The sequence below is a fragment of the Rhinoraja longicauda genome, chromosome 37 (genome assembly GCF_053455715.1).
Source record: "Rhinoraja longicauda isolate Sanriku21f chromosome 37, sRhiLon1.1, whole genome shotgun sequence".
In the NCBI taxonomy this organism is placed as follows: domain Eukaryota; kingdom Metazoa; phylum Chordata; class Chondrichthyes; order Rajiformes; family Arhynchobatidae; genus Rhinoraja; species Rhinoraja longicauda.
The window spans coordinates 13,587,109-13,613,024 of NC_135989.1; the positions used below are offsets into that span (position 1 = coordinate 13,587,109).

At 49.2% G+C, this 25,916-nt stretch overlaps 1 protein-coding gene across 10 annotated transcripts in view; it reads right to left on the reverse strand.

Annotated features, from left to right (window-relative positions):
- The window catches only part of LOC144610509 (voltage-dependent P/Q-type calcium channel subunit alpha-1A-like), a 398,212-nt gene that overhangs the window by 269,760 nt on the left and 102,536 nt on the right, over positions 1 to 25,916 (reverse strand). For 9 of the 10 annotated variants that reach the window (XM_078429265.1, XM_078429261.1, XM_078429262.1 and 6 more), the window contains exon 1: positions 25,264 to 25,397. In XM_078429265.1, the coding sequence (XP_078285391.1) occupies positions 25,264 to 25,289 (26 nt within the window). In that variant the 5' untranslated portion in view covers positions 25,290 to 25,397. Of the gene's footprint in view, positions 1 to 25,263; positions 25,404 to 25,916 lie in introns of those variants that run through there. The other variant, XM_078429269.1, reaches the window with a different exon arrangement.

A 25,916-nucleotide genomic window follows, 5' to 3' on the forward strand; every position in this document is an offset into this window, starting at 1 on the left:
ACAAACTCCGTACAGACAGCACCCGTAGTCAGGATCGAACCCGGGTCTCTGGCGCTGTCGGGCAGCAACTCGACCGTTGCATGGTAGATAGTGTTAGTATACAGGGTGAGCACTAATCGGCATGGACTCGGTGGGCCAAAAAAACTGATTCCACTCTGTATATCTAAGGTTTAAAGTTTACTCAGCATCTGCAGATATTGTATCTACCTCTGGACCAGTGGTAGGTGTTTCACAGTTGTGCTGGTCGATCAGATGGGATTTTAACCTTTTTAAGCACCGTATAGCTTTGCTTATTTTGGGCTATTTAACGTGCCACACAATGCAATCGAACCTTCCGAATCTTATCTGCAAAAGGATTAGCGACCAAACAGTTTAATTCTTAACATCCCTCCATCCACAGATGCTGACTGGCCTGCTGAGCATTTTCTGTTTTCATTTCTAAATTCCGCTTCGACCTTCAACAGTAAAAATAATTATCAGTCAGGGGAAAATATTTCCTTGTCGAATGTGCTAGTCAAACTAGGTCATGTATTCACGAAGGATATTGGTGCATTATGAATGTGAAGAACAATAGTTTTTTAATATAAAGAATTTGGAAACTTCGGACCCAGTGTGCAAGAACTTTGCCATGGGATCTTAGACATTCACAACTCAGAGGCCATTCTGCCCAACAAGGCCATACTATCCATTCCAGTCCCACTTCCCAGATTTTTAACCCATAGATCTACAAATCACGGCTCATTTAAGCGTGTCAAAGGTTTCCTCTCACCACTCGATTGCAGGAATCTCAGATAGTATAAGAAAATAACTGCAGATGCTGGTACAATCAGTCTGAAGAAGGGTCTCGACCCGAAACGTCACCCATTCCTTCTCTCCCGAGATGCTGCCTGACCTGCTGAGTTACTCCAGCATTTTGTGCAGGAATCTCAGACATTATTTGCTCAAAGAGTGACAAACATTTGGAAACAAGGCACTGTAGATGCTGGTTTACCAAAGGAAGACATAAAGTGCTGGAGTAACTCAGAGGGGCAGGCAGCATCCCTGGAGAAAATGGATAGGTTGTGTCTCGGGTCGAGACCCTCCATGAAAATGGTGCATCCCATAAAATCACTGGTTACAGCATTGGCCCGTTAAACATGTACTCGGTCTGTAGACACAAGGAACTGCAGATGCTGGTTTGGTAAGAGGCATGCTTTTGTAGTTGAGATTTGTACTTGTTCTTACAGCTAGACCTACCTGGCTTCCCTCAGATACTCACCTGCTGAGGGGAATTGGTGCTACCTGGTTAGATTTTAGAGATACAGCACAGAAGCAGGAGACCGCGCCAACCAGCCATCAGCCCGTTCACTACCACTATCCCACACACTAGAGACAACTTACAATTTGCAGAGGACAATTAACCTGCAAACAATAGACAATAGACAATAGGTGCAGGAGTAGGCCATTCAGCCCTTCGAGCCAGCACCGCCATTCAATGCGATCATGGCTGATCACTCTCAATCAGTACCCCGTTCCTGCCTTCTCCCCATACCCCCTCACTCCGCTATCCTTAAGAGCTCTATCCAGCTCTCTCTTGAAAGCATCCAACGAACTGGCCTCCACTGCCTTCTGAGGCAGAGAATTCCACACCTTCACCACTCTGACTGAAAAAGTTCTTCCTCATCTCCGTTCTAAATGGCCTACCCCTCATTCTTAAACTGTGGCCCCTTGTTCTGGACTCCCCCAACATTGGGAACATGTTTCCTGCCTCTAATGGTGTATAAAATAACCTGCACGTCTTTCAAGTGTGGGAGGAAACCAGAGCACCCAGAGAAAACCCACGCAGGTCATGGGGAGAACGTACAAACTCCGTACAGACAGCACTCGTAGTCAGGATCAGGCCCCGGTTTCTGGCACTGTCAGGCAGCAACACTACCGCTGCGCCACCGTGCTGCCCTTATTTACTTGACTTATTTTATACACCTCAATTAAGTCTCTCTCCGCCTCCTTCCCCTCCCAAAGAAAACAACCGTAGCTTATCCAAAGATAGGCATGAAGTGCTGGAGTAACTCAGCAGGACAGGCAGCATTTCTGGAGAGAAGGAATGGGTGACATTTCAATAGACAATAGACAATAGGTGCAGGAGGAGGCCATTCGGCCCTTCGAGCCAGCACCGCCATTCAATGTGATCATGGCTGATCATTCTCAATCAGTACCCCGTTCCTGCCTTCTCCCTATACCCCCCGACTCCGCTATCCTTAAGAGCTCTATCTAGCTCTCTCTTGAATGCATTCAGAGAATTGGCCTCCAATGCCTTCTGAGGCAGAGAATTCCACAGATTCACAACTCTCTGACTGAAAAAGTTTTTCCTCATCTCAGTTCTAAATGGCCTACCCCTTATTCTTAAACTGTGGCCCCTGTTTCTGGACTCCCCCAACATTGGGAACATGTTTCCTGCCTCTAACGTGTCCAACCCCTTAATAATCTTATATGCTTCGATAAGATCTCCTCTCATCCTTCTAAATTCCAGTGTAGACTCTGAAGGAGGGTCTCAACCAGAAACATCACCCATTCCTTCTCTCCAGAGATGCTGCCTGTAACGTTGAGTTACTCCAGCACTTTGTGTCTATCTCCGGTTTACAGCAGCATCTGCAGTTCCTTCCTACCCACGTGGTGAACTACACTCACCTCCCTGCAGGACCTATACATCAGGAGGTGCAGATCCAGAGCCAGCAACATTATAGGGGACCCCTACCACCCCAGCAACGGACTGTTCCAGCTGCTACGGTCAGGCAAACGCCTCCACTGTCACGCTGTGAAAACAGAGAGGATGAGACAGAGTTTCTTCCCACAGGCCATCAGGACTGTTAACTCTTATATCACCAGGGACTAATTTAATTTACTGTATTAATTTATTTTTTGTGTTAAAAATGTTCTTTCGATTCTGTTTTGTAGTTTAGCACAATCCGCAGGCATTGCCACTTTCATTTCATTGCACATCTTGCGTATGTGTGTGACAAATAAACTTGACTTGACTTGAGCTTATCCAATCCTTCTCCAATTTCCCAAGATCTGGCACCATCCTTGGCACTCTCTCCAGCACACTTTTGCAATATGTTCCACCTTGTTCCTGACGCTTGGCCCAGTAATGCAGGAACGGCGACGCATTTCAAAGTCAGGGTAGAAGCCATCGCGTGATGGTGTTCCCATATGCCTGATGCCCTTGTCCTTCTTGGTGGTAAAGGTTGAGTGTTTGGGAGATGTTGGCAGAGTAGTAGACAACAGCATGGATACAGGTCCTTCAGCCCAACTTGCCCCCACCGGCCAACATGTCCCATCTACACTAGTCCCACCTGCCTGCGTTTGGTCCACATCCCTCCGAACGTGTCATATCATATCATATCATATATATACAGCCGGAAACAGGCCTTTTCGGCCCACCAAGTCCGTGCCGCCCAGCGATCCCCGCACATTAACACATCCTACACCCTACCTGTCCTATCCATGTACCTGTCCAAATGTTTCTTAAACTCTGGGGGGCATGTATTGGCACCTGGATATGCAGGGAATGGAGGGACAAGGACTGTGCTCAGGCAGATAAAATGTGGTCTTGGCATCATGTTAGGCACAGACATTGTGTCCTGTGCTGTACTATTCTACGTTCTATTTGTTCTGTAACTACAGGCACATTATTCCCAAATGCAAAAACTAGTCAAAACCAGGCGACAGACTTCTCCTGCTCCTTGCCAGTGCAGCAATGCTTGGATTCTGCAGATGATCCTCAGTCACTGGCAAATAGCATCAGCCTCGGAAAGTGCTTGCACGAGCTGCCATGCCCAAAAATGGCTCCCCGTAAAATTTAATACAGGAATTCCTCAATTTACGATCTTCCCCTGTTACGGTGCTGATTCAGGGTGGCATCCGCTTTGACTTCCATGGTCGTTGTTCACTCTAGCGTGCAAATACGCGGCACGAGAACGCCCATTAAGTTCTTTGTGTAGCCTGGTGGATTTACAAAACGACCCTTAACACAACATTTTTTTCCAGCAACACACCCCTTTCCCAGACTGAGAATCGGCTGTGTTTCATGCACCATAAATCCCATTGGATATATTGGATATATCAGTCTGAAGAAGGGTCTCGACCCCCGAAACGTCACCCATTCCTTCTCTCCAGAGATGCTGCCTGTCCCGCTGAGTTACTCCAGCATTTTGTGCCTACCTTCGATTTTATCCAGCATCTGCAGTTTTTGTTTCCTAACGTTGGATGTATTGTTGCGGTGCATTTTTAAAAGCATAAGTGTTCTGTTTTACGTCAAAGTGTGTGTATCCATTCTGCTGCTGCCGCCGTTTGCTGGAGATTGTCGTGTGCCGTACTGGTTTTACAGCGATATAACCAGCGACTGAGACACTCAATCTGTGCGGTCCGCAGCATGAGTTTAAGACTTCAACATCTGCACAGCTTAACTCTGCTGTCTTGCTAATAAACCACAAGGTTTCTGGCTACAGATGCCTTCACACAGCGTATATTCAACAGTAGCAGCAAGATGGAGCACACTCAACCTTTATCACCAAGGGCAGCAGGCATATTGTCTGCAAAACTAAGGTATCACAAAATGCTGGAGTAACTCAGCAGGTCAGGCAGTATCTAGGAGAGAAGGGATGGGCGACGTTTCGGGTCGAGACCCTTGAAGGGTCTCGACCCGAAACGTCACCCATCCCTTCTCTCCCAGATGCTGCCTGACCTGCTGAGTTACTCCAGCATACCTTCGATTTGTACCAGCATCTGCAGTTATTTTCCCAACACAACTTGCCTGCAAAACTAGCTCGTTGTCAGTTAAGTTTATTGTCACGTGTACCGAGGTACAGTGAAAGCTTTTGTTGCTCGCTATCCAGTCAGCGGAAAGACTATACAGGTGTTTCCCGGCTTACGATGCTTCGACTTGCGATAGTTCGACTTAGCGATGGTGCAAATGGCAGCGAGCCTCCACTCGCTTCCGGCTCCGTGATCGCGTGCATTACAATGCATTCCGATTTACAATATTTTCGGTTTCCGATGGGTTTCTCGGAACGGGACCCCATCGTAAGCTGAGGAACACCTGTAGACGACTTCAATTGAGCCATTACAGTGTATAGATCCATGATCAGGGAATAACGTTTCAGTGCAAGGTTAGTCAAAGTGAGAAATGTTGCTGTAGGAGTAGAGATTGAAGAGTGTGGAGTGATTGTAGTATGTGATTGTAGATCTGCGTCTGTGACACACACACACACACAAACACGCGCACACACACACACACACACACACACACACACACAAACACGCGCACACACACGCGCACACACACACACACACGCACACACACACACACACGCGCACGCACACACACACACGCGCACGCACACACAAACACGCGCACGCACACACACGCGCGCACACACACACACACACACACACACACACACACACACACACACACACACACACACACACACACACACACACACACACACACACACACACACACACACACACACACACACACGCGCGCGCGCGCACACACACACACACACACACGCGCACACACACACGCGCACACACACACACACACACAGACAGACACAAACACGCGCGCACGCACACCCACGCACACACACCCAGGCAGACACAAACACGTGCGCACACACACACCCAGACACAAACACGCGCACACACACAACCAGGCACACAGACACAAACACGCGCGCACACACACATACACACACCCAGACAGACACAAACACGCGCGCACACACACCCACGCACACACACCCAGGCAGGCGCACACACGCACGCACGCACACGCACACACATGCACGCACGCACGCAATCACCTGGGTTGGGCGCTATCTTGGAACCAACTTTTAGTTCAAGATTTTTTTCCTGACTACGGGTGCTGTCTGTACGGAGTTGGTACGTTCTCCCCGTGACCGCGTGGGTTTTCTCTGGGTGCTCCGGTTTCCTCCCACACTCCAAAGACGTGCAGGTTTGCAGGTTAATTGGTTTTGGTAAAAATTGTAAAATTACTGATTGAGAATGATCAGCCATGATCACATTGAATGGCGGTGCTGGCTCGAAGGGCCGAATGGCCTCCTCCTGCACCTATTGTCTATTGTCTAAATTGTCTCTAGTGTGTGGGATAGTGCTGTTGATCGCCGGTCAGCGCGGACTGGACGGGCCGAAGGGCCTGTTTTCGCGCAGTACCTCTAAACATGCAAACTCCGCACACACAGACAGCGCCCGAGGTCAGGATCGAACCCGGGTCTCTGGCACCGTGAGGCAGCAGCTCTACCAGCTGTGCCACAGTGTGCCGTCCTCTGTATTGCTGCAACGCATCTTCTGTACTTGGTCGTCCAGATCAGAAGGCCCTGAATCTGTCGGTTTCTAAACAGGGCATCGCATCGAGCCCCATTCCCCCCTTCCCCCCTCCACCCCCCCCTCCACCCCCCTTCCCCTCCTCCCCCTCCCTTCCCCTCTCCCCTCCTCCGTCAACGACTACCCGTGACATCTTACTGACTACTTCATCTGAATGATTTAGTCAGCAGGAGGTTCATGAATTGGGAAGTAAAACCGTTCCTTTGCTGATCGATCGTGTAAGATCGCAGCGTCCCCTAACAACAGAGGCAAGGCAGATGGTTGGCTGGCCAAGGTGACTGCAAGGACAATGTTCTATCACGGCCTTCCCCTCTCTTCCCCGCCTCTGATTCACGTTGGTGTGCCACCTTCCTTTTTGTTGTCTCTCCCCAAGTCACGCTGACATACAAAGAGATGATCAAAACATTCTCCCCGCTCGGCCTGTGCAGGGCCACAGATCAGAGCCTGCGTTTTCTTACGCTGCACATCCCAGCAAGGTCAGTACCGCAGAGGCTGGGGGAGGGAGAGAGACTGCCTCGGATTCCACTCCCTCCCAGCTCACAGCGGCCGGAACAACACGGGCCCTTCCTTCAATTATATTTTCTCCAGTTATCTCCCAAATGACACACAGATGATTGTAATGAAAACTGTGAGAGGAACAAGATTTCAGGAAACAAGGCCAAGTCTCGTGTGTGTGTGCGTGTGCGTGTGCGCGCGCGCGCGGGGTGTGTGTGTGTGTCTCTGGTGTGTGTGGTGTGTGTGTCGCTGGGTGTGTGTGTGTCTCTGGGTGTGTGTGTGTGCGCGCGCGTGTGTGTATCTCTGGGTGTGTGCGTGTGCGTGTGTGTGCGCGTGTGGAGTCAGCCTACCAGAGTCATTAGCACAAGCTTACCTAGTGTCTCCAGGGATTGGAGACAGCAGGCTTGCTTGCAGTGTTAGGACAAGGAGCTTGTGATCAAGATCTGAAGACGCACAGCTCTGCAATGCTGGAAGGTTGCATCAGCACAGTGTGTGTGTTCTGATGCTCATGCCAGCAGATGGGCACACACTGGGATGGCTGATGGTTCATGATGGTTGCTACATGAGATCAAGAGCAAGTCTGTAAGACTAACGCCTCTATCCTCCCTCCCTGTTCGATGTACGTTCCTGCTGGGGTACAAATCCAGGTGGAAGTGGATGAGAGGTCAGGTGGAATGGTGTCAGAGTCACACAGCATGGACAAAGGCCCTTCGGCCCAACAATGGGCCATTACGGACTCCACCCTTCCTGAGGTCATCTGCTGCCGGCCCTGATTTGTTTCGGTCCTATTCTCGCCTCCATTTTCCCCTCTTTGCCGCCCATCTTTATCTTCAGTCTGAAGAAGGGTTCCGACCCAAAATGTCACCTACACCTTCTCTCCAGAGATGCTGCCTGACCCGCTGAGTTACTCCAGCATTCTGAGTCTGTTTCAGCTCAACTTGTTCAGGCTGACCAAGATGTCCCATCTACGCTAGTCCCCATTGCCCACATTTGGACAATACGCCTGCAAACCTTTCCTACCCATGTACTTGAAAGGAGGAGAAATGGGTACAGGGGCCACAGGAAAGAGAGGGGCGGGAGATGTTTAATCTAAAATTAATAGACAATGGGTGCAGGAGGAGGCCATTCGGCCCTTCGAGCCAGCACCGCCATTCAATGTGATCATGGCTGATCATTCTCAATCAGTACCCCGTTCCTGCCTTCTCCCCATACCCCCTGACTCCGCTATCCTTAAGAGCTCTATCCAGCTCTCTCTTGAATGCATTCAGAGAATTGGCCTCCACTGCCTTCTGAGGCAGAGAATTCCACAGATTCACAACTCTCTGACTGAAAACGTTTTTCCTCGTCTCAGTTCTAAACTCAGTTCATGGTCTGAGCCATGGTTGGGGCCACATCTACCAAGCTCTGCATTTGCTTGTGGTCTTGGGCAGAGCTCTTCCCAAACCAAGCTGTGATGCATGCAGAGGATTCAACAGCTGACCAAGGTGAGAAGCCACTGAAAATTGGGAAACTGCAAATGCGAGAATTCTGAAACAAAATCGGAAACTGTTGGAAGCGCTCGGCAGGTCGGATAGAAATTGCGGAAGGGTCCGAATCATTAACACTGTTTCTCTTTCCATAAATGCCACCTGAGCTGCTGTTTTTTTTTTTTCTTGAGTTCTTGTTTATGATATGTTTAGCTTAGTTTAGTTAAGAGGTACACTGTGGAAACAGGTCCTTCGTCCCACCGAGCCCGCGCCGACCAGCGATCCCCCGCACACTAGCACTATGCTACACACGCTAGGGACAATGTACATGAATACCAAACCAATTAACCTCCAAACCTGTAGGTCTTTGGGAGTTTGGAAGGAAACAGAAGATCTCGAAGAAAACTCGGGCAGGTCACAGGGAGAACGTACAAACTCTGTACAGACAGCACCCGTGGTCAGGATCCAACCCGGGTCTCTGGCGCTGTAAGTTATTGTTAAAGTGGCAAGTTGTCTTGGGTCAATTTTGGCTCTTCCCAGCAGATCGATTGACTTTTTAGGATCAGCTAAGAGAAGTGATTATGCTACTATGGTGTTCTACTCGAGGTTGTGAGCTTGAGTTCACATCCCACTATGGCCGACGAGGAAGTTAAATTCAATCAATTAGCTCATCTGGAATTTAAAAACCAATATCAGCGATGGTAACCTTGATACTCCTGGCTTGTTTTAGAACCAATTCGCTTTACCAATAGAAACGCAGGAGACTACAGATGCTAGAATATGGAGGACAATACAAGGAACTCAGCATGATGAGTCGCATCTGGGGAGTTAGACGGATGGATGGTCAACATTTTGGGTCGAGACCCTTGCATCAAGACTAAAAATGTGGAGAGGGGAGATGTGGCGGCACGGTGGCGCAGCGGTAGAGTTGCTGCCTTACAGCGCCAGAGACCCGGGTTCCATCCTGACTGCGGGCGCCGTCTGTACGGAGTTGGTACGTTCTCCCCGTGACCTGCGTGGGTTTCACCCGAAATCTTCGGTTTCCTCCCACACTCCAAAGACGTACAGGTGTGTAGGTTAATTGGCTCGGTGTGAGTGTAAATTGTCCCCAGTGTGTGTAGGATGGTGTTAATGTGCGGGGATCGCTGGGCGGCGCGGACTCGGTGGGGCCGAAGGGCCTTGTTTCTGCGCTGTATCTCTAAACTAAACTAAACTAAACCAAAGGGTCCCGACCCGAAATGTCAACCATGTTCTCCAGAGATGCTGCATGACCTGCTGAGTTACTCCGGCACTTTGTGCATTAGGGTCACGCTAAATCCTATTTTATCCCACTTTCGCGTGTTTTCGATGTTGCTGAAGGCACCAAAATAGGATTCGATAGAGGACAGGAAGGGAGGCAGGGGGTCCAGGCACAAGGGTTTATAAAGCGCTATTATAAATCAGAATTATTTCTGGAAATTAATCGCGAATCACAGCACAGATAGACGTGCTGCAATTGTCTGTCACTGACTTATCGGGGCCTTGACAGCAGGCTCAGTCAGTCACACACAGTGCATCTGTTGACAGAGTCCACGCTGGGAACAAAACATCTCGTTTGCTTTTAGTAATCTCGCCCCGTGAACTGCGGGATAAGTTAACAGGAAACGGCTGACAACCCACAGCTACCCCAAGGTCACGAGCTCTCGCCATCAGTTGGAAGCAGCTCGTGACACGTTCTCATGGCTGATCGAAAGACTCGGACCCTTTGATTAGAGTCCTCTCAGTGATTCACGGCTGGGCACCCATTATTCCATATATAAACCAACCATCACACAGTCAGACTGCTTCCTACAATTCACTTGCAGGTGTCTATTATTCTATATATAACCCATCAGTCTGCCTCCATTATCCTGCCACTTTGCTCAGCTGGCAGCGTTCTTGACTCTCAATTGCTTCAAGCCCCACTGAGCATATACAATAGACAATAGGTGCAGGAGGAGGCCACTCGGCCCTTCGAGCCAGCACCGCCATTCAATGTGATCATGGCTGATCATTCTCAATCAGTACCCCGTTCCTGCCTTCTCCCCATACCCCCTGACTCCGCTATCCTTAAGAGCTCTATCTAGCTCTCTCTTGAATGCATTCAGAGAATTGGCCTCCACTGCCTTCTGAGGCAGAGAATTCCACAGATTCACAACTCTCTGACTGAAAACGTTTTTCCTCATCTCCGTTCTAAATGGCCTACCCCTTATTCTTAAACTGTGGCCCCTTGTTCTGGACTCCCCCAACATTGGGAACATGTTTCCTGCCTCTAACGTGTCCAACCCCTTAATAATCTTATACGTTTCAATAAGATCCCCTCTCATCCTTCTAAATTCCAGTGTATACAAGCCTAGTCGCTCCAGTCTTTCAACATATGACTGTAACGGACCGCAGGTAGACCCAAATGCTGCACACGGAACCAAGGAAGTAGTTTTAGAATGAGCTTTATTTCTACCTGCTCGTGGTCGGGGACAGAAGACTGAGGCGTTCACCAGGGCGACGACGAGGCATGGAGGCATGGAGGCATGGAGGCCGGGAGCAGGCAGGGTCAGCAACGGTAAATCAGTCCGAGAGAGAATGCTGGCGAGTCTTGCACGAGAGCTGAGAACAATCTGGCAAAGAGTGTGTGTGTGTGTGTGTGCAGGAAGGGTTTATATGCTGGCTTGATTGGTGATCTGGAGCAGGTGAGTGAACAGGTGAGGGGAGTTGGCTTAACGTGGTGGGCGTGGCTGGCAGGTGAGTGAACAGGACAGACTGTGACAATGACAGTCCCGCCATTCCGAGAATTAACCTAGTGAACCTACGCTGCACGCCCTCAATAGCAAGAATGTTCTTCCTCAAATTTGGAGACCAAAACTGCATACAGTCCTCCAGGTGCGGTCTCACTTGGGCCCTGTACAACTGCAGAAGGACCTCTTTGCTCCTATACTCAACTCCTCTAGTCATAAAGGCCAACATGCCATTAGCTTTCTTCACTGCCTGCTGTACCTTTGTACTTCCTCATACTGCTCCGGTGCCTCACTGAGCCAGTGATACGATGTACCAGTAGCGATCTTTCAGATGAAATGAGTGCCCACAGGTGGGACTTTACCATCCCATGGCTCGATGCTAAAACTAGCTATCAAGTGATTATGATTAGACAATAGACAATAGGTGCAGGAGGAGGCCATTCAGCCTTTCGAGCCAGCACCGCCATTCAATAGAAACATAGAAAATAGGTGCAGGAGTAGGCCATTCGGCCCTTCGAGCCTGCACCGCTATTCAATATGATCATGGCTGATCATTCACCTCAGTATCCCGTACCTGCCTTCTCTCCATACCCCCTGATCCCTTTAGCCACAAGGGCCACATCTAACTCCCTCTTAAATATAGCCAATGAACTGGCCTCAACCACCTTCTGTGGCAGAGAATTCCACAGACTCACCACTCTGTGTGAAGAAATGTTTTCTCATCTCGGTCTTAAAAGACTTCCCCCTTATCCTTAAACTGTGACCCCTGGTTCTGGACTCCCCCAACATCGGGAACAATCTTCCCACATCTAGCCTCTCCAACCCCTTAAGAATTTTATATGTTTCTATAAGATCCCCCCTCAGTCTTCTAAATTCCAGCGAGTACAAGCCTAGTCTATCCAGTCTTTCTTCATATGAAAGTCCTGCCATCCCAGGGATCAATCTGGTGAACCTTCTCTGTACTCTCTCTAAGGCAAGAACGTCTTTCCTCAGATTAGGATCATGGCTGATCATTCTCAATCAGTACCCCGTTCCTGCCTTCTCCCCATACCCCCTGACTCCGCTATCCTTAAGAGCTCTATCTAGCTCTCTCTTGAATGCATTCAGAGAATTGGCCTCCTCTGCCTTCTGAGGCAGAGAATTCCACAGATTGAATCGAATTGAATTGAATTAAATACATTTTTATTGGCCGAGTATGTGCATATACAACGAATGTGCCTTGGTGCTCCGCTCACAAGTAACAACACGAACATACAGTAAACAATTAAGAATAAAACATAAAACATTAAAACATTCAGAATAAAACATTCTGATATGTTATGTTATGTTGCTTGCCAGGCAATCCACTGTGTTGCCTAAACTAAACGAAACATCATTCAAAAGCACAGCATCAGGTTGCTCATGAAGACAAGGTCTATCTTTGACCCCCGTCAACGTCTTTCATTCAACAGTAATCTTGGAAGTACACCCAACATTGGATGGGAAGCTACCTCCAATTACATAGGTAGAGTGGATGTGGATGAATACAGTGGATGTGGGGAGGATGTTTCCATTGAGTGGGGGAGTTTAAATTCAATTAGAGTCATGGAGTCACGCAGCATGCGGTAGCGCAGCGGTAGAGTTGCTGCTTTACAGCGAATGCAGCGCCGGAGACTCAGGTTCCATCCTGACTACGGGTGCTGCACTGTAAGGAGTTTGTACGTTCTCCCCGTGACCTGCGTGGGTTTTCTCCGAGATCTTCGGTTTCCTCCCACACTCCAAAGACGTACAGGTATGTAGGTTAATTGGCTGGGTAAATGTAAAAATTGTCCCTAGTGGGTGTAGGATGGTGTTAATGTACGGGGATCGCTGGGCGGCACGGACTTGGAGGGCCGAAAAGGCCTGTTTCCGGCTGTATATAGATGATATGATATGTGTGGGGGATGTGCATGCACGGGGAAATCCAGGGAGATGGTGGTAGATTTCCGCAGGCACAGCCAGGTCACCCCGACACCGGTGAACATCCAGGGAATGTACATCGAGAGGGTGGATTCCTATAAGTCCCTGGGTGTCCACCTCAACAATAAACTGGACTGGACTGAAAACACCGATGCGCTATACAGAAAGGGCCAGAGCAGACTTTATCTGCTAAGGAGACTCGGGTCCTTTGGAGTGCAGGGGGCACTCCTAAGGACCTTCTGCAACACAGTGGTGCATCGGCCATTTTCTATGGAGTGGTCTGCTGGAGCAGCAGCATCTCAGCGGCAGAAGGGAAGAGACTCGACAAGCTGGTCAGGAAGGCCAGCTCTGTCCTGGGTTGCCCCCTCGACTCATTGCAGGCGGTGGGAGAGAGGAGGAGGAGGATGGCAAAGCTAACATCGCTGCTGGACAACGACTCCCACCCCATTCAGGACACTGTCACTGCACTGAGCAGCTCCTTCAGTGACAGACTCCTTCACCCCAAGTGTGTGAAGGAGAGATATAGGAGGTCCTTCCTTCCCGCTGCTGTGAGACTGCACAACCAGCACTGCTCCCAGCAGACCAGTCAACAATAACAGCTAAGAACACACAGTAAACTGATGACAATTGATGTATCTTTTATTTATTTATAATAAATGTCCCTTGCTATCCACTTTGCTGCTGTAACACTGTAAATTTCCCCGGTGTGGGATGAATAAAGGAATATATTATTATGGAAACAGGCCCTTCGGCCCATCTTGCCCATGCCGACCAAGACGCCATCTACACTAGTCCCACCTGTCCCATATCCCTCGAAACTTTTCCTATGCATGTACCTATCCAAATGTCTTTCAAATATTGTTGGAGTTCCAGCAGACTGTGTTCAATTTCCGACCTCGGGTGCTGTCTTTGTGGAGTTTGCATGTGCTCTCGGCAAGTGAATCTGTTTTCCACATCCAACTAACCTGATGGTCAGTATCGTTTGTCTGAGGTGTTGGTGGGTGTCAGGAGAATTGGCGATGAGTTGATGAGAATGTGTTCACAAGTTATAAGTTCTAGGAGTAGAATTAGGCAATTTGGTCCAGCAAGTCTAGTCCGCCATTCATTTCATTTTTCCCTCTTCACCCCATTCCCCTGCATTCTCCCCATAACCCCCGACTCCTGTACTAATCATACACAGGTGCTCCTCAACCTTCCATGGGGTTACGTTTCGAGAAACCCATCGGAAACCGAAAATATCGTAAGTCGAAATGCATTGAAGGCACGCGATCACCAGTGTCATCAGTTTTCTGTGTGTTCTTAGCTGTTATTGTTGACTCGTCTGCTGGGAGCAGTGCTGGTTGTGCAGTCTCACAGCAGCGATCACGTGGTGGGGAAACGAGCTGTGGCTCGCTAAAGGTCGCTGCCGTTTGCACCATCACAAAGTCGAAGCCACAGTTTAAGAATAAGGGGTAGGCCATTTAGAACGGAGATGAGGAAGAACTTTTTCAGTCAGAGAGTGGTGAAGGTGAGGAATTCTCTGCCTCAGAAGGCAGTGGAGGCCAGTTCGTTGGATGCTTTCAAGAGAGAGCTGGATAGAGCTCTTAAGGATAGCGGAGTGAGGGGGTATGGGGAGAAGGCAGGAACAGGGTACTGATTGAGAATGATCAGCCATGATCACATTGAATGGCGGTGCTGGCTCGAAGGGCTGAATGGCCTACTCCTGCACCTATTGTCTATTGTCTATTGTCTATTGAAGCATCGTAAGTCGAAGCATCGTAAGCCGGGGGGGCATCTTTGTACATGTGAGAGAAACTTTGTACATGTGAGAGAATATGTAGCAGAGACAAAAGCTGGGGAATGAAACGATGAGATTGTTCAGAGACCAGAGACAGCTCAATGTCCTGCTTCCATGTCTTAAGAGATGAGACAACATTCCTCCGACAAAGCAACAAAAAAGAACGACCCTCCATCAACTGCGTTTGTCGTCTTGCAGGCTGACAGCAAAAACAATGCCTTGTGCTCTTTGGACGCAGAGTGCTGGGGTAGCTTGGTAGGTCAGGTTCATAAGTTCATAAGAGATAGGAGTAGCATTAGGCCATTCAGCTCAACACGCCAACTCCACCGTTCAATCATGGCTGATCTATCTCTCCCTCCTAACCGCCTTCATAAGATCATAAGATCATAAGAGATAGGAGTAGAATTAGGCCATTCGGCCCATCAAATCTACTCCACCATTCAATCGTGGCTGATCTATCTCTCCCTCCTAACCCCATTCTCCTTCCTGGATGGGGATTGTAATATAATTGTATAATAGTTTCAATAGACAATAGGTGCAGGAGTAGGCCATTCGGCCCTTCGAGCCAGCACCGCCATTCAATGTGATCATGGCTGATCATTCTCAATCAGTAACCCGTTCCTGCCTTCTCCCCATACCCCCTGACTCCGCTATCCTTAAGGTATATCAATTGGTATATTTGTTTGTATAGTATTCTGGGGGTGGGTTCTGTTTTGGTTTTATTGTATTGTATATATTATTTTAATATTTGAATAAATATTTTTGATTAAAAAAAAACCAAAAATCCCATTCTCCTGCCTTCTCCCCATAACCTGACACTGTACTAATCAGGAATCGATCTATCTCTGATTCTCCTGCCTCCTGGAGAACATGGATAGGTGACGTTTCAAGGGCCTCGATCCGAAACGTCACCCATCCATGTTCTCCAGAGATGCTGCCTGACCCGCTGAGTTACTCCAGCACTCTGTGAAACGTCACCTATCCATGTTCTCCAGAGATGCTGCCTGACCCGCTGAGTTACTCCAGCACTTTGTGCCCGTTCGTGCATCAACCAGCCTTGTTTCCATCGTCTGCTTTTCTCCTGAATGGTTGCAACTTGCACTACCCGGCATGAATGGATGGAGCCTGCAGCTGGCTCTGCTGCTCTGCAACACAGCACGGCAACAAGGGAGTGATCTTTCCAATGCCATTGCATCAGGAAGCTCAGCTGGATATTTCCGGTGCAGAAACAGAATCTAAAACTGCTGAGCTCTAATTTTAGCTGCATCCTTGGTAGCCACTCTGATTCGTTGAGTATTCCGGGTCTCTGCATTATCCGCGGTATAATCTGCCTCCAAACCGTTCTGCCTGTGACCTCAGCTGAAGGTGGGATTGGTTCGACTGCAAGGACTACAAAGAGAGCCGTGTGCTGTTATTCACCTGTCTCCTGCGAAGAGCCTCTGCAAACTGCTAAACGCCCCGCTGGGGTGCCAGAGGGAGGGCAGAGCAAACGGCTGCCTGCCTGCCTGCCTCTAGAGACTTGGTAGGTCACGCCCTTGCCTCTGAGGCACGAGGTTGTGGGGTCAAGGCTCACACAGGACACATGCACTCAACAAATCACGACTGGCATCCCCACTGCAGCGGGGAAGGATTGCAACGTGTTGGAGGGTTCGTCTTTGGAGCAAGATGTGAATGAATGAATGAATGAATGAATGAATGAGTGACATAGAAACATAGAAACATAGAAACATAGACAATAGGTGCAGGAGTAGGCCATTCGGCCCTTCGAGCCTACACCGCCATTCAATATGATCATGGCTGATCATCCAACTCAGTATCCCGTCCCTGCCTTCTCTCCATATCCCCTGATCCCTTTAGCCACAAGGGCCACATCTAACTCCCTCTTAAATATAGCCAATGAACTGGCCTCAACTACCTTCTGCGGCAGAGAATTCCACAGACTCACCACTCTCTGTGTGAAGAAATGTTTTCTCATCTCGGTCCTAAAAGACTTCCCCCTTATCCTTAAGCTGTGACCCCTGGTTCTGGACTTCCCCAACATCGGGAACAATCTTCCTGCATCTAGCCTGTCCAACCCCTTAAGAATTTTGTAAGTTTCTATAAGATCCCCCCTCAGTCTTCTAAATTCCAGCGAGTACAAGCCCAGTCTATCCAGTCTTTCCTCATATGAAAGTCCTGCCATCCCAGGGATCAATCTGGTGAACCTTCTCTGTACTCCCTCTAAGGCTAGAATGTCTTTCCTCAGATTAGGAGACCAGGTGGAGATCAGATGGGAGAGCAGATGAGGTACAGGGTCAGCCTTGATCTCAGTGGCCGATGGAATAAGCCTCCACCTGCATTTATTTGTCCAATAAAATGGCACAAAGTGCAGGAGCAACTCATCAGGTCGGGCAGCATTCAGTCTGAAGAAGGGTCGTGACCTGAAACATCACTATCCAGGTTCTCCAGAGATGCTGCCTGACCCGCTGAGTGACTCCAGCGCTTTGTGTAAAAACAGCATCTGCACTCTCTTGTTTCTATCTTTGATACGTACAATGTTAGGAGTTAATAATTAAGATCGGAGTGAGTGAGTGTGTTAACAAATTCAAATGCAGAAGTGTTTTTTTTTAAATGGATGAGAAACTTGGAAGAGATAAGCTCACAAATTAATTTAAGGCACATTGAAACATGTTCAGGGAAGTTGGTCATCCAGTCCAAAAAACCCAGCACATTTTATTTACAACATTTGCTGCTTAATTTTAGTTCCTTGCCTTAATATATCTTGACATGGGGAGAGATGAATGCAACAGACAGTCTCCACTGATGTGCATGACACTGACACACTAAATAATGTATTCCACAAGAAGTGGTTTCTAAAATAATCCTTAAAGGTTTTGCACGTGGCCATCTGTGATCACTTTGTGCCACGCAATGGCTATTTTTTCTCGATGGATGCCATTCGCTCTCTTAAAAATGAGTCAGAGCGGTTCTTTATTAAAGTTTTTAAGAGTTACATGGAAACAGGCCCTTCGGCCCACCAAGTCCATGCCAACCATCGATCATCCATTGACGTTAGTTCCACGTTATCCCACTTTTTCATCCATCCCAAAACGTTGGGGGCAACTTTTTTTTTTAAAAGAGGCAAATTGTTCACTGTAGCCGGGCAGAAGAATTTCTCATATTTCGCCTGGGCAGTTTGCAGCCCAGTGGTATGAACATCGACTTCTCCAACTTTAGATAGTTCCTCTGTCCCTCTCTTCCCAGATCTCCCTCCATCTTCCTGTCTCCACCTATATCCTTCCTTTGTCCCGCCCCCCTGACATCAGTCTGAAGAAGGGTCTCGACCCGAAACGTTACCCATTCCTTCTCTCCCGAGATGCTGCCTGACCTGCTGAGTTACTCCAGCATTTTGTGAATGTTCACTGTAGCCAGCAGTTCACTGGGTGTAAAGCCAGTAGCTTTCAGCGACACGGTGGCGTAGCGGTAGAGTTGCTGCCTTACAACGCTTACAGCAGACCCGGTGACCCGGGTTCGATCACAGGTACGGGTGCTGTCTGTACAGAGTTTGTACGTTCTCCCCGTGACCTGCGTGGGTTTTCTCCGAGATCTTCAGTTTCCTCCCACACTCCAAAGACGTACAGATTTGTAGGTTAATTGGCTTGGTGTGTGTGTAAATTGTCCCTAGTGTGTGTAGGATAGTGTTAGTGTGCGGGGATCGCTGGTCGGCGCGGACTTGGTGGGCCAATGGGCCTGTTTCCGCCCTGTATTTCTAAACTAAGCCAAACTAAACTAGTTCACCGGGTGAAAAGCCAGCAGTTCACTGGCTATAAGGTCTGAAGGTCACAGGAACACCTTAAACAAAACATTGAAAACTTGGGAATGGAGCGCCAGGAAGCATACTGACATTGAAAAGGCAAAATATAGAGTACAGCATCAATTAATAACTTGCGTGTACGAGGCGGTTCTTTCATAATTCACGTCAAAAATAGCCTGGCATCCTGTACCATCCACAGCGAGATGCCATTACCACACAAAGACTCAACAAAGTCAAACCAGCCAGCTGCCAGGATAGAGCGAACACTTGAATTCTGAAGAGCACCGACTGACAAGTTGAAATCCAGGTGGAGGCTTCACTTTGGCAAACAAGCGCAGAGTAAGCACTCCGAGTTCACGGGCTGCACCGGTTCTCCCCGAACACAAAATGGAAGGCAGCACCCACGATAGGTTTTGGTAGTGGGTTATCGACAAGTTCTGTCACCAATCTCAATACTATAATTTAGTGATGTGGATAGTGGGGTTTGTCAGAATAAAATTCTTAAGGGGTTGGAGAGGCTAGATGCGGGAAGATTGTTCCCGATGTTGGGGGAGTCCAGAACCAGGGGTCACAGCTTAAGGATAAGGGGGAAGTCTTTTAGGACCGAGATGAGAAAACATTTCTTCACATAGAGAGTGGTGAGTCTGTGGAATTCTCTGCCACAGAAGGTAGTTGAGGCCAGTTCATTGACTATATTTAAGAGGGAGTTAGATGTGGCCCTTGTGGCTAAAGGGATCAGGGGGTATGGAGAGAAGGCAGGTACGGGATACTGAGTTGGATGATCATATTGAATGGCGGTGCAGGCTCGAAGGGCCGAATGGCCTACTCCTGCACCTATTTTCTATGTTTCTATGTTTCTATCCCGACTACAGGTGCCGTCTGTACGGAGTTTGTACGTTCCCCCCATGACCTGCGTGGGTTTTCTCCGAGATCTTCGGTTTCCTCCCACACTCCAAAGACGTACGGGTTTGTAGGTTAATTGGCTTGGTAATTGGCTTGGTAAAATGTAAAAATTGTCCTTAGTGGGTGTAGGATGGTGTTAATGTGTGGGGATCGCTGGTCGGCGCGGACCCGGTGGGCCGAAGGACCTGTTTCCTCGCTGTATTTAGAACTGAGATGAGGAAAAACTTTTTCAGTCAGAGAGTTGTGAATCTGTGGAATTCTCTGCCTCAGAAGGCAGTGGAGGCCAATTCTCTGAATGCATCTAAGAGAGAGCTAGATAGAGCTCTTAAGGATAGCGGAGTCAGGGGGTATGGGGAGAAGGCAGGAACGGGGTAGTGATTGAGAATGATCAGCCTATTGTCTATTGTCTATTGTATTTCTAAACTAAACTAATCACTGCAAGGATATTATAACAATGGGAGAAAGATACTCGACCTGTGCAGATATGGGAGATAGACACAAAGTGCTGGAGTAACTCAGCGGGTCAGGCAACATCTCTGGATAGAAAGAATGGGTGACATTTCAGGTCGAGACCCTTCTTCAGGCACGAAACACCACCCATTCCTTCTCTCCAGAGATGCTGCCAGTCCCGCTGAGTTACTCCAGCTTTTTGTGTCTATCTTCGATATAAACCAGCATCTCTGCAATTCCTTCCCGCAGATATGAGTTTAGAGTCTACACCTGGGGGAACTTCCAAGTGCAAGCTAAGAGAGGACCACTTCCAAACTGACGATACTTAGAGATTGATTTTCAGCGTATTGGTTACTGTGTAGTGTTGAGCACGGTAGAACTTCCAGCATTCGCTAATCCCGTCTGCTGTCCACGACTTCACGAGTTCAGGAACACTCTTCACGCTTGGATTGGAGCCCAATTAATTTTGTTGCTCCACTAGAAAACAGGGATTAAACCAGGATGCTGACACCATACAAGGTCGTTCAAAGGATGATAAAGCAGAGTTTAGTTTAGGGAGACAGCATGGAAACAAGACCTCCAGCCCACCGAGCCCACGTCGGCCATTCACACAAAGTTCTAGGGCAGGAAGGAACTGCAGATGCTGGTTTACACCGAAGATAGACACAAAATGCCGGAGTAACTCAGAGGATCAGGCAGCATCTCTGGAGAGAAAGAATAGGTGACGTTTCAGGTCGACACCCTTCGTCTGAAGAAGGATCTCGACCCGAAAAATCACCTGTTCCATTTCTCCAGAGATGCTGCCTGTCCCGCTGAGTTACGCCAGCCTTTTGTGTCACACTAGTTCTATGTTATCCTACTTTCTCATCCACTCCCTACACACGAGGGGCAATTTACAGAGGTTGGCACGGACACTGGCACACGGAAGGACCCGTCTCTTGTGCCCTATGGCGCTACAACATCATAACCGTTGGAGTCAGCCTATCCTATTGAATCTATTCCCTATATGTATTTCTTAAGGTGCGGTGCCCAGAACTGTTCTCTCTGCTCCAGATGTGGTCCACACAGGGTGTTTTATGGTTTAGAGATACAGCGTGGAAACAGGCCTTTCGGCCCACTGAGTCTATTCTGATTATTGATCACCCGTTCACACTAGTTCTATGTTATCCCTCTTTCTCACGCATTCCTTACACACTAGGTAGTATAAGAAAATAACTGCAGATGCTGGTACAAATCGAAGGTATTTATTCACAAAATGCTGGAGTAACTCAGCAGGTCAGGCAGCATCTCGGGAGAGAAGGAATGGGTGACGTTTCGGGTCGAGACCCTTCTTCAGACTGATGTCAGGGGGGGGCGGGACAAAGGAAGGATATAGGTGGAGACAGGAAGATAGAGGGAGATCTGGGAAGGAGGAGGGGACGGGAGGGACAGAGGAACTATCTAAAGTTGGAGAAGTCGATGTTCATACCGCTGGGCTGCAAGCTGCCCAGGCGAAATATGAGGTGCTGTTCCTCCAATTTCCGGTGGGCCTCACTATGGCACTGGAGGAGGCCCATGACAGAAAGGTCAGTCTGGGAATGGGAGGGGGAGTTGAAGTGCTCGGCCACCGGGAGATCAGATTGGCCAACGCGGACCGAGCGCCGGTGTTGAGCGAAACGATCGGCGAGCCTGCGCTTGGTTTCGCCAATATAAATAAGTTGACATCTAGAGCAGCGGATGCAATAGATGAGGTTGGAGGAGGTGCAGGTGAACCTCTGCCTCACCTGGAAAGACTGTTTGGGTCCTTGGATGGAGTTGAGGGGGGAGGTAAAGGGACAGGTGTTGCATCTCGTGCGGTTGCAGGGGAAAGTGCCCGGGGATGGGGTGGTTTGGGTAGGAAGGGACGGGTGGACCAGGGAGTTACGGAGGGAGCGGTCTCTGCGGAACGCAGAGAGGGGAGGGGATGGGAAGATATGGCCAGTGGTGGGGTCCCGTTGTAGGTGACAGAAATGTTGGCGGATGATTTGTTGGATCCGCTGGCACACTTACACACTAGGGTCAATGTACAGTGGCCAATTAACCGACAAACTTGCATGTCTTTGGGATGTGGGAGGAAGCCGAACACAGGGAGAACATGCAAACTCCACACAGGCAGCAGCCGAGGTCAGGATTGAACCAGGGTCCCCGAGGCTGTGAATCAGCAGCACTACCAGCTGCGCCAATGTGCTGCCCGCGGTTGTTCACAGCAGCAAGGCAGTCAAACCAAGTGAAAATAGTTTGGCTCCGTGGATAGGCCTCTATAGAGTGGACGTGGGGAGAATGTTTCCATTAGTGGGAGTGTCTAGGACCAGAGGCCACATCGTCAGAATAAAAGATCGTACCTTTAGAAAGGCGATGAGGAGGAATTTCTTTAGTCAGAGGGCGGTGAATCTGTGGAATTCATTGCCATAGACGGCTGTGGAGGCCATGTTATCAGGTATTTTTAAGGCGGAGATTGACAGATACTTGATTGGTAAGAATGTCAGGGGATTATGGGGAGAAGGCAGGAGAATGGGGTTGAGAGGGAAAGATAGATCAGCCAAAGGATGAGAGAGGATCTTATCGAAACGTATAAGATTATTAAGGGGTTGGACACGTTAGAGGCAGGAAACATGTTCCCAATGTTGGGGGAGTCCAGAACCAGGGGCCACAGTTTAAAAATAAGGGGTAGGCCATTTAGAACAGAGATGAGGAAAAACTTTTTCAGTCAGAGAGTTGTGAATCTGTGGAATTCTCTGCCTCAGAGGGCAGTGGAGGCCAATTCTCTGAATACATTCAAGAGAGAGCTAGATAGAGCTCTTAAGGATAGCGGAGTCAGGGGGTATGGGGAGAAGGCAGGAACGGGGTACTGATTGAGAATGATCAGCCATGATCACATTGAATGGCGGTGCTGGCTCGAAGGGTCGAATGGCCTACTCCTGCACCTATTGTCTATTGTCTATGATTGATAGGCGGAGAAGATTCAACGGGCTGAATGGTCTCATTCTGCTCCTATGAACTTATGAACTCCCATGACAGACATGTGGGGCAAGCCAATCCCTACACAAATGTGCACGGGTCGAGAGAAGCATTTACTGAAAATCAATCCTTCCTTCTGTTCCCAGCAGCTCCTTTGGTTAGAAGGGTGAAGTTATTCCCACAAAGAACACTTGATCTCTTATTAATTCCAGCAAGCAAGGCAGACTATCTCTGGCTGATTGTTCCTGGCTGTGGGTCAGATACTAAGAGCTCAGTCCCCTGCCAATGGCACTTCATCAACACCAAGCAGACTCAACACAAAATCACCCACAGCCCGTTTGTAACCAAGACACTTTTCACATTGCGTAGGAATGAACTGTAGAAGGTAGACACAAAATGCTGGAGTAACTCAGCGGGTCAGGCAGCATCTCGGGAGAGAAAGAATGGGTGACGTCTCGGGTTGAGATCTTTCTTCAGACTTTGACCCACTGAGTCACTCCAGCATTTTGTGTCTACCTTCGATTTAGACCAGCATCTGCAGTTTTCTTTCCTAAGGAACTGCAGATGCTGGTTTACACCGACGATAACCACAAAATGCTCAGAGGGCCAGGCAGTATCTCTGACGAGAAGGAATGGGTGATGTTTCGGGTCAAGACCCCTCTTCAGACTGATAGTCAGGGGAGAGGGCGGCACAGAGATAAGGAAGGGTAAGGTGTGAAAACAAGACATCAAAGGAGAAGTAGACGAAGGAATGTTTTTCACATTAGCAACTGTGGTAACTTTTGCCTGCATAGGGCCAATATTTGATATCTTAGCTGAAACTCAACATTCCTATAGTGCGGCACTCCCTCATCACTGCCCCTCTGACAGTGCGGCACTCCTAGGGTTGCCAACTGTCCCGTGTTAGCCGGTCATCCAGTATTTTGGGCTAAATTGGTTTGTCCCGTATGGGACCGCCCTTGTCCTTTATTAAGCCCACGGGGGGGCGCTGTAGGCCCAGACACTGGAGGCCCGGACGCTGTAGGCCCGGACGCTGTAGGCCCGGATGCTGTAGGCCCGGACGCTGTAGGTCCGGACGCTGTAGGCCCGGACGCTATAGGCCCGGACACTGTAGGCCCGGACGCTGTAGGCCCGGACGCTGTAGGCCCGGACGGTGTAGGCCCGGACACTGTAGGCCCGGACACTGTACGCCCGGACGCTGTAGGCACGGACGCTATAGGCCTGGACACTGTAGGCCCGGACGCTGTAGGCCCGGACGCTGTAGGCCCGGACGCTGTAGGCCCGGACGGTGTAGGCCCGGACGGTGTAGGCCCGGACACTGTAGGCCCGGACACTGTAGGCCCGGACACTGTAGGCCCGGACACTGTAGGCCCGGACACTGTAGGCCCGGATGCTATAGGCCCGGACACTGTAGGCCCGGACACTGTACGCCCGGACGCTGTAGGTCTGGACAGTGTAGGCCCGGAGGCCCGGGCGCCGCCTAACGGAGGTTGCACAGCAACCCACCTCCCGGCCCGGGTGGCCGCCATTGGTGGAGCGGGAGCACATGGTCGCTGGCTGGGTGAGGTCACGTGGGGCGCGGGGCGGTGATGTCCCTTATTTGAGAGTGAGATAGTTGGCAACCCTAGACACTCCCTCAGCACTGCCCTCTGACAGTGCGGCACTCCCTCAGTACTACCCCTCTATTTTAATTCCAGCCTCAAAGCAAGTTACAAAAACTGAGACACACGAGTACTTTTAGGATGAATCCCCCACTGAATAGGACCCAGTGAACAGAAACTATGTCAGAGAGGCAGGCTGTTCAGTCCAACACATCCAGGCCAATGCTCCCATTCTGCACAAACATCCCACCCCCTCCTCAAAACACCCCACCATACAATACGATACCATAGAACATTATTTATCCCAAGAGGGAAATTGATCAACTTGTACATCTTTATCTCCTTATACATTTCCCCTTCAAGATCATCAAAGCTGGACTTCACAGTCATTCCTGTCAGATGCAGGCTTCATGTTATCAGCAATCTTTCAATGAACAGATTTCTTGTGAATTTACCACTGGATTCACCAACCCAATGGTTGCTCTTCCACATGTGGAAATATCTTCTCTACATCCCACTGCCAAAGCTTTTGTAGCATTTTAACGTTCTCAGCCTCGTTGCTTCTCCATCTATTCCCCTCACCCCTCCTCTTCCACCAGGTACAGTTTGACCCCCTCCACATCCGTCCACACTCTCTGCAGCTGAACTGAGGACAAACGCAGCCTAGCGGCGATACCGGCCCACGAACCGATCATCTCATAACGGAAGCATAGCCATGACTTACCCTGTGAGGACCACAATAAAGTCCATGATGTTCCAACCGTTCCGTAAGTAGGACCCTTTGTGGAAAGCAAAGCCCAGGGCGATTATTTTGATTCCTGCCTCAAAGCAAAAGATTCCAATGAAGTATGGCTCGGTGTCATCCTGGAACAAAGCAGAAACAGGCATTGAGCGTTTCCCAATCGACGTTAGGTTAATGTAGACAGCCGCGTAAAAGTTGTCAGCTTCACCCCAGAACTTTCGCAAGTTCTTATAAGATTCAAGGCTCAGTCAGGGGTTTGGGCCCAAAGTTCAAGGTTGACTATCCAGTCCAATTGTACTGGAGTGCCGCACTGTCAGAGGGGCAGTGCTGAGGGAGTGCCGCACTGTCAAAGGGGCAGTGCTGAGGGATGCTGTGTTTCAGCTAATATACAGTATCAAATATTCAACCATGGCCTGAGCTGAGATGAGGAAAAACTTTTTCACTCAGAGAGTTGTGAATCTGTGGAATTCTCTGCCTCAGAAGGCAGTGGAGGCCAATTCTCTGAATGCATTCAAGAGAGAGCTGGATAGAGCTCTTAAGGATAGCGGAGTCAGGGGGTATGGGGAGAAGGCAGGAACGGGGTACTGATTGAGAATGATCAGCCATGATCACATTGAATGGCGGTGCGTACAGGC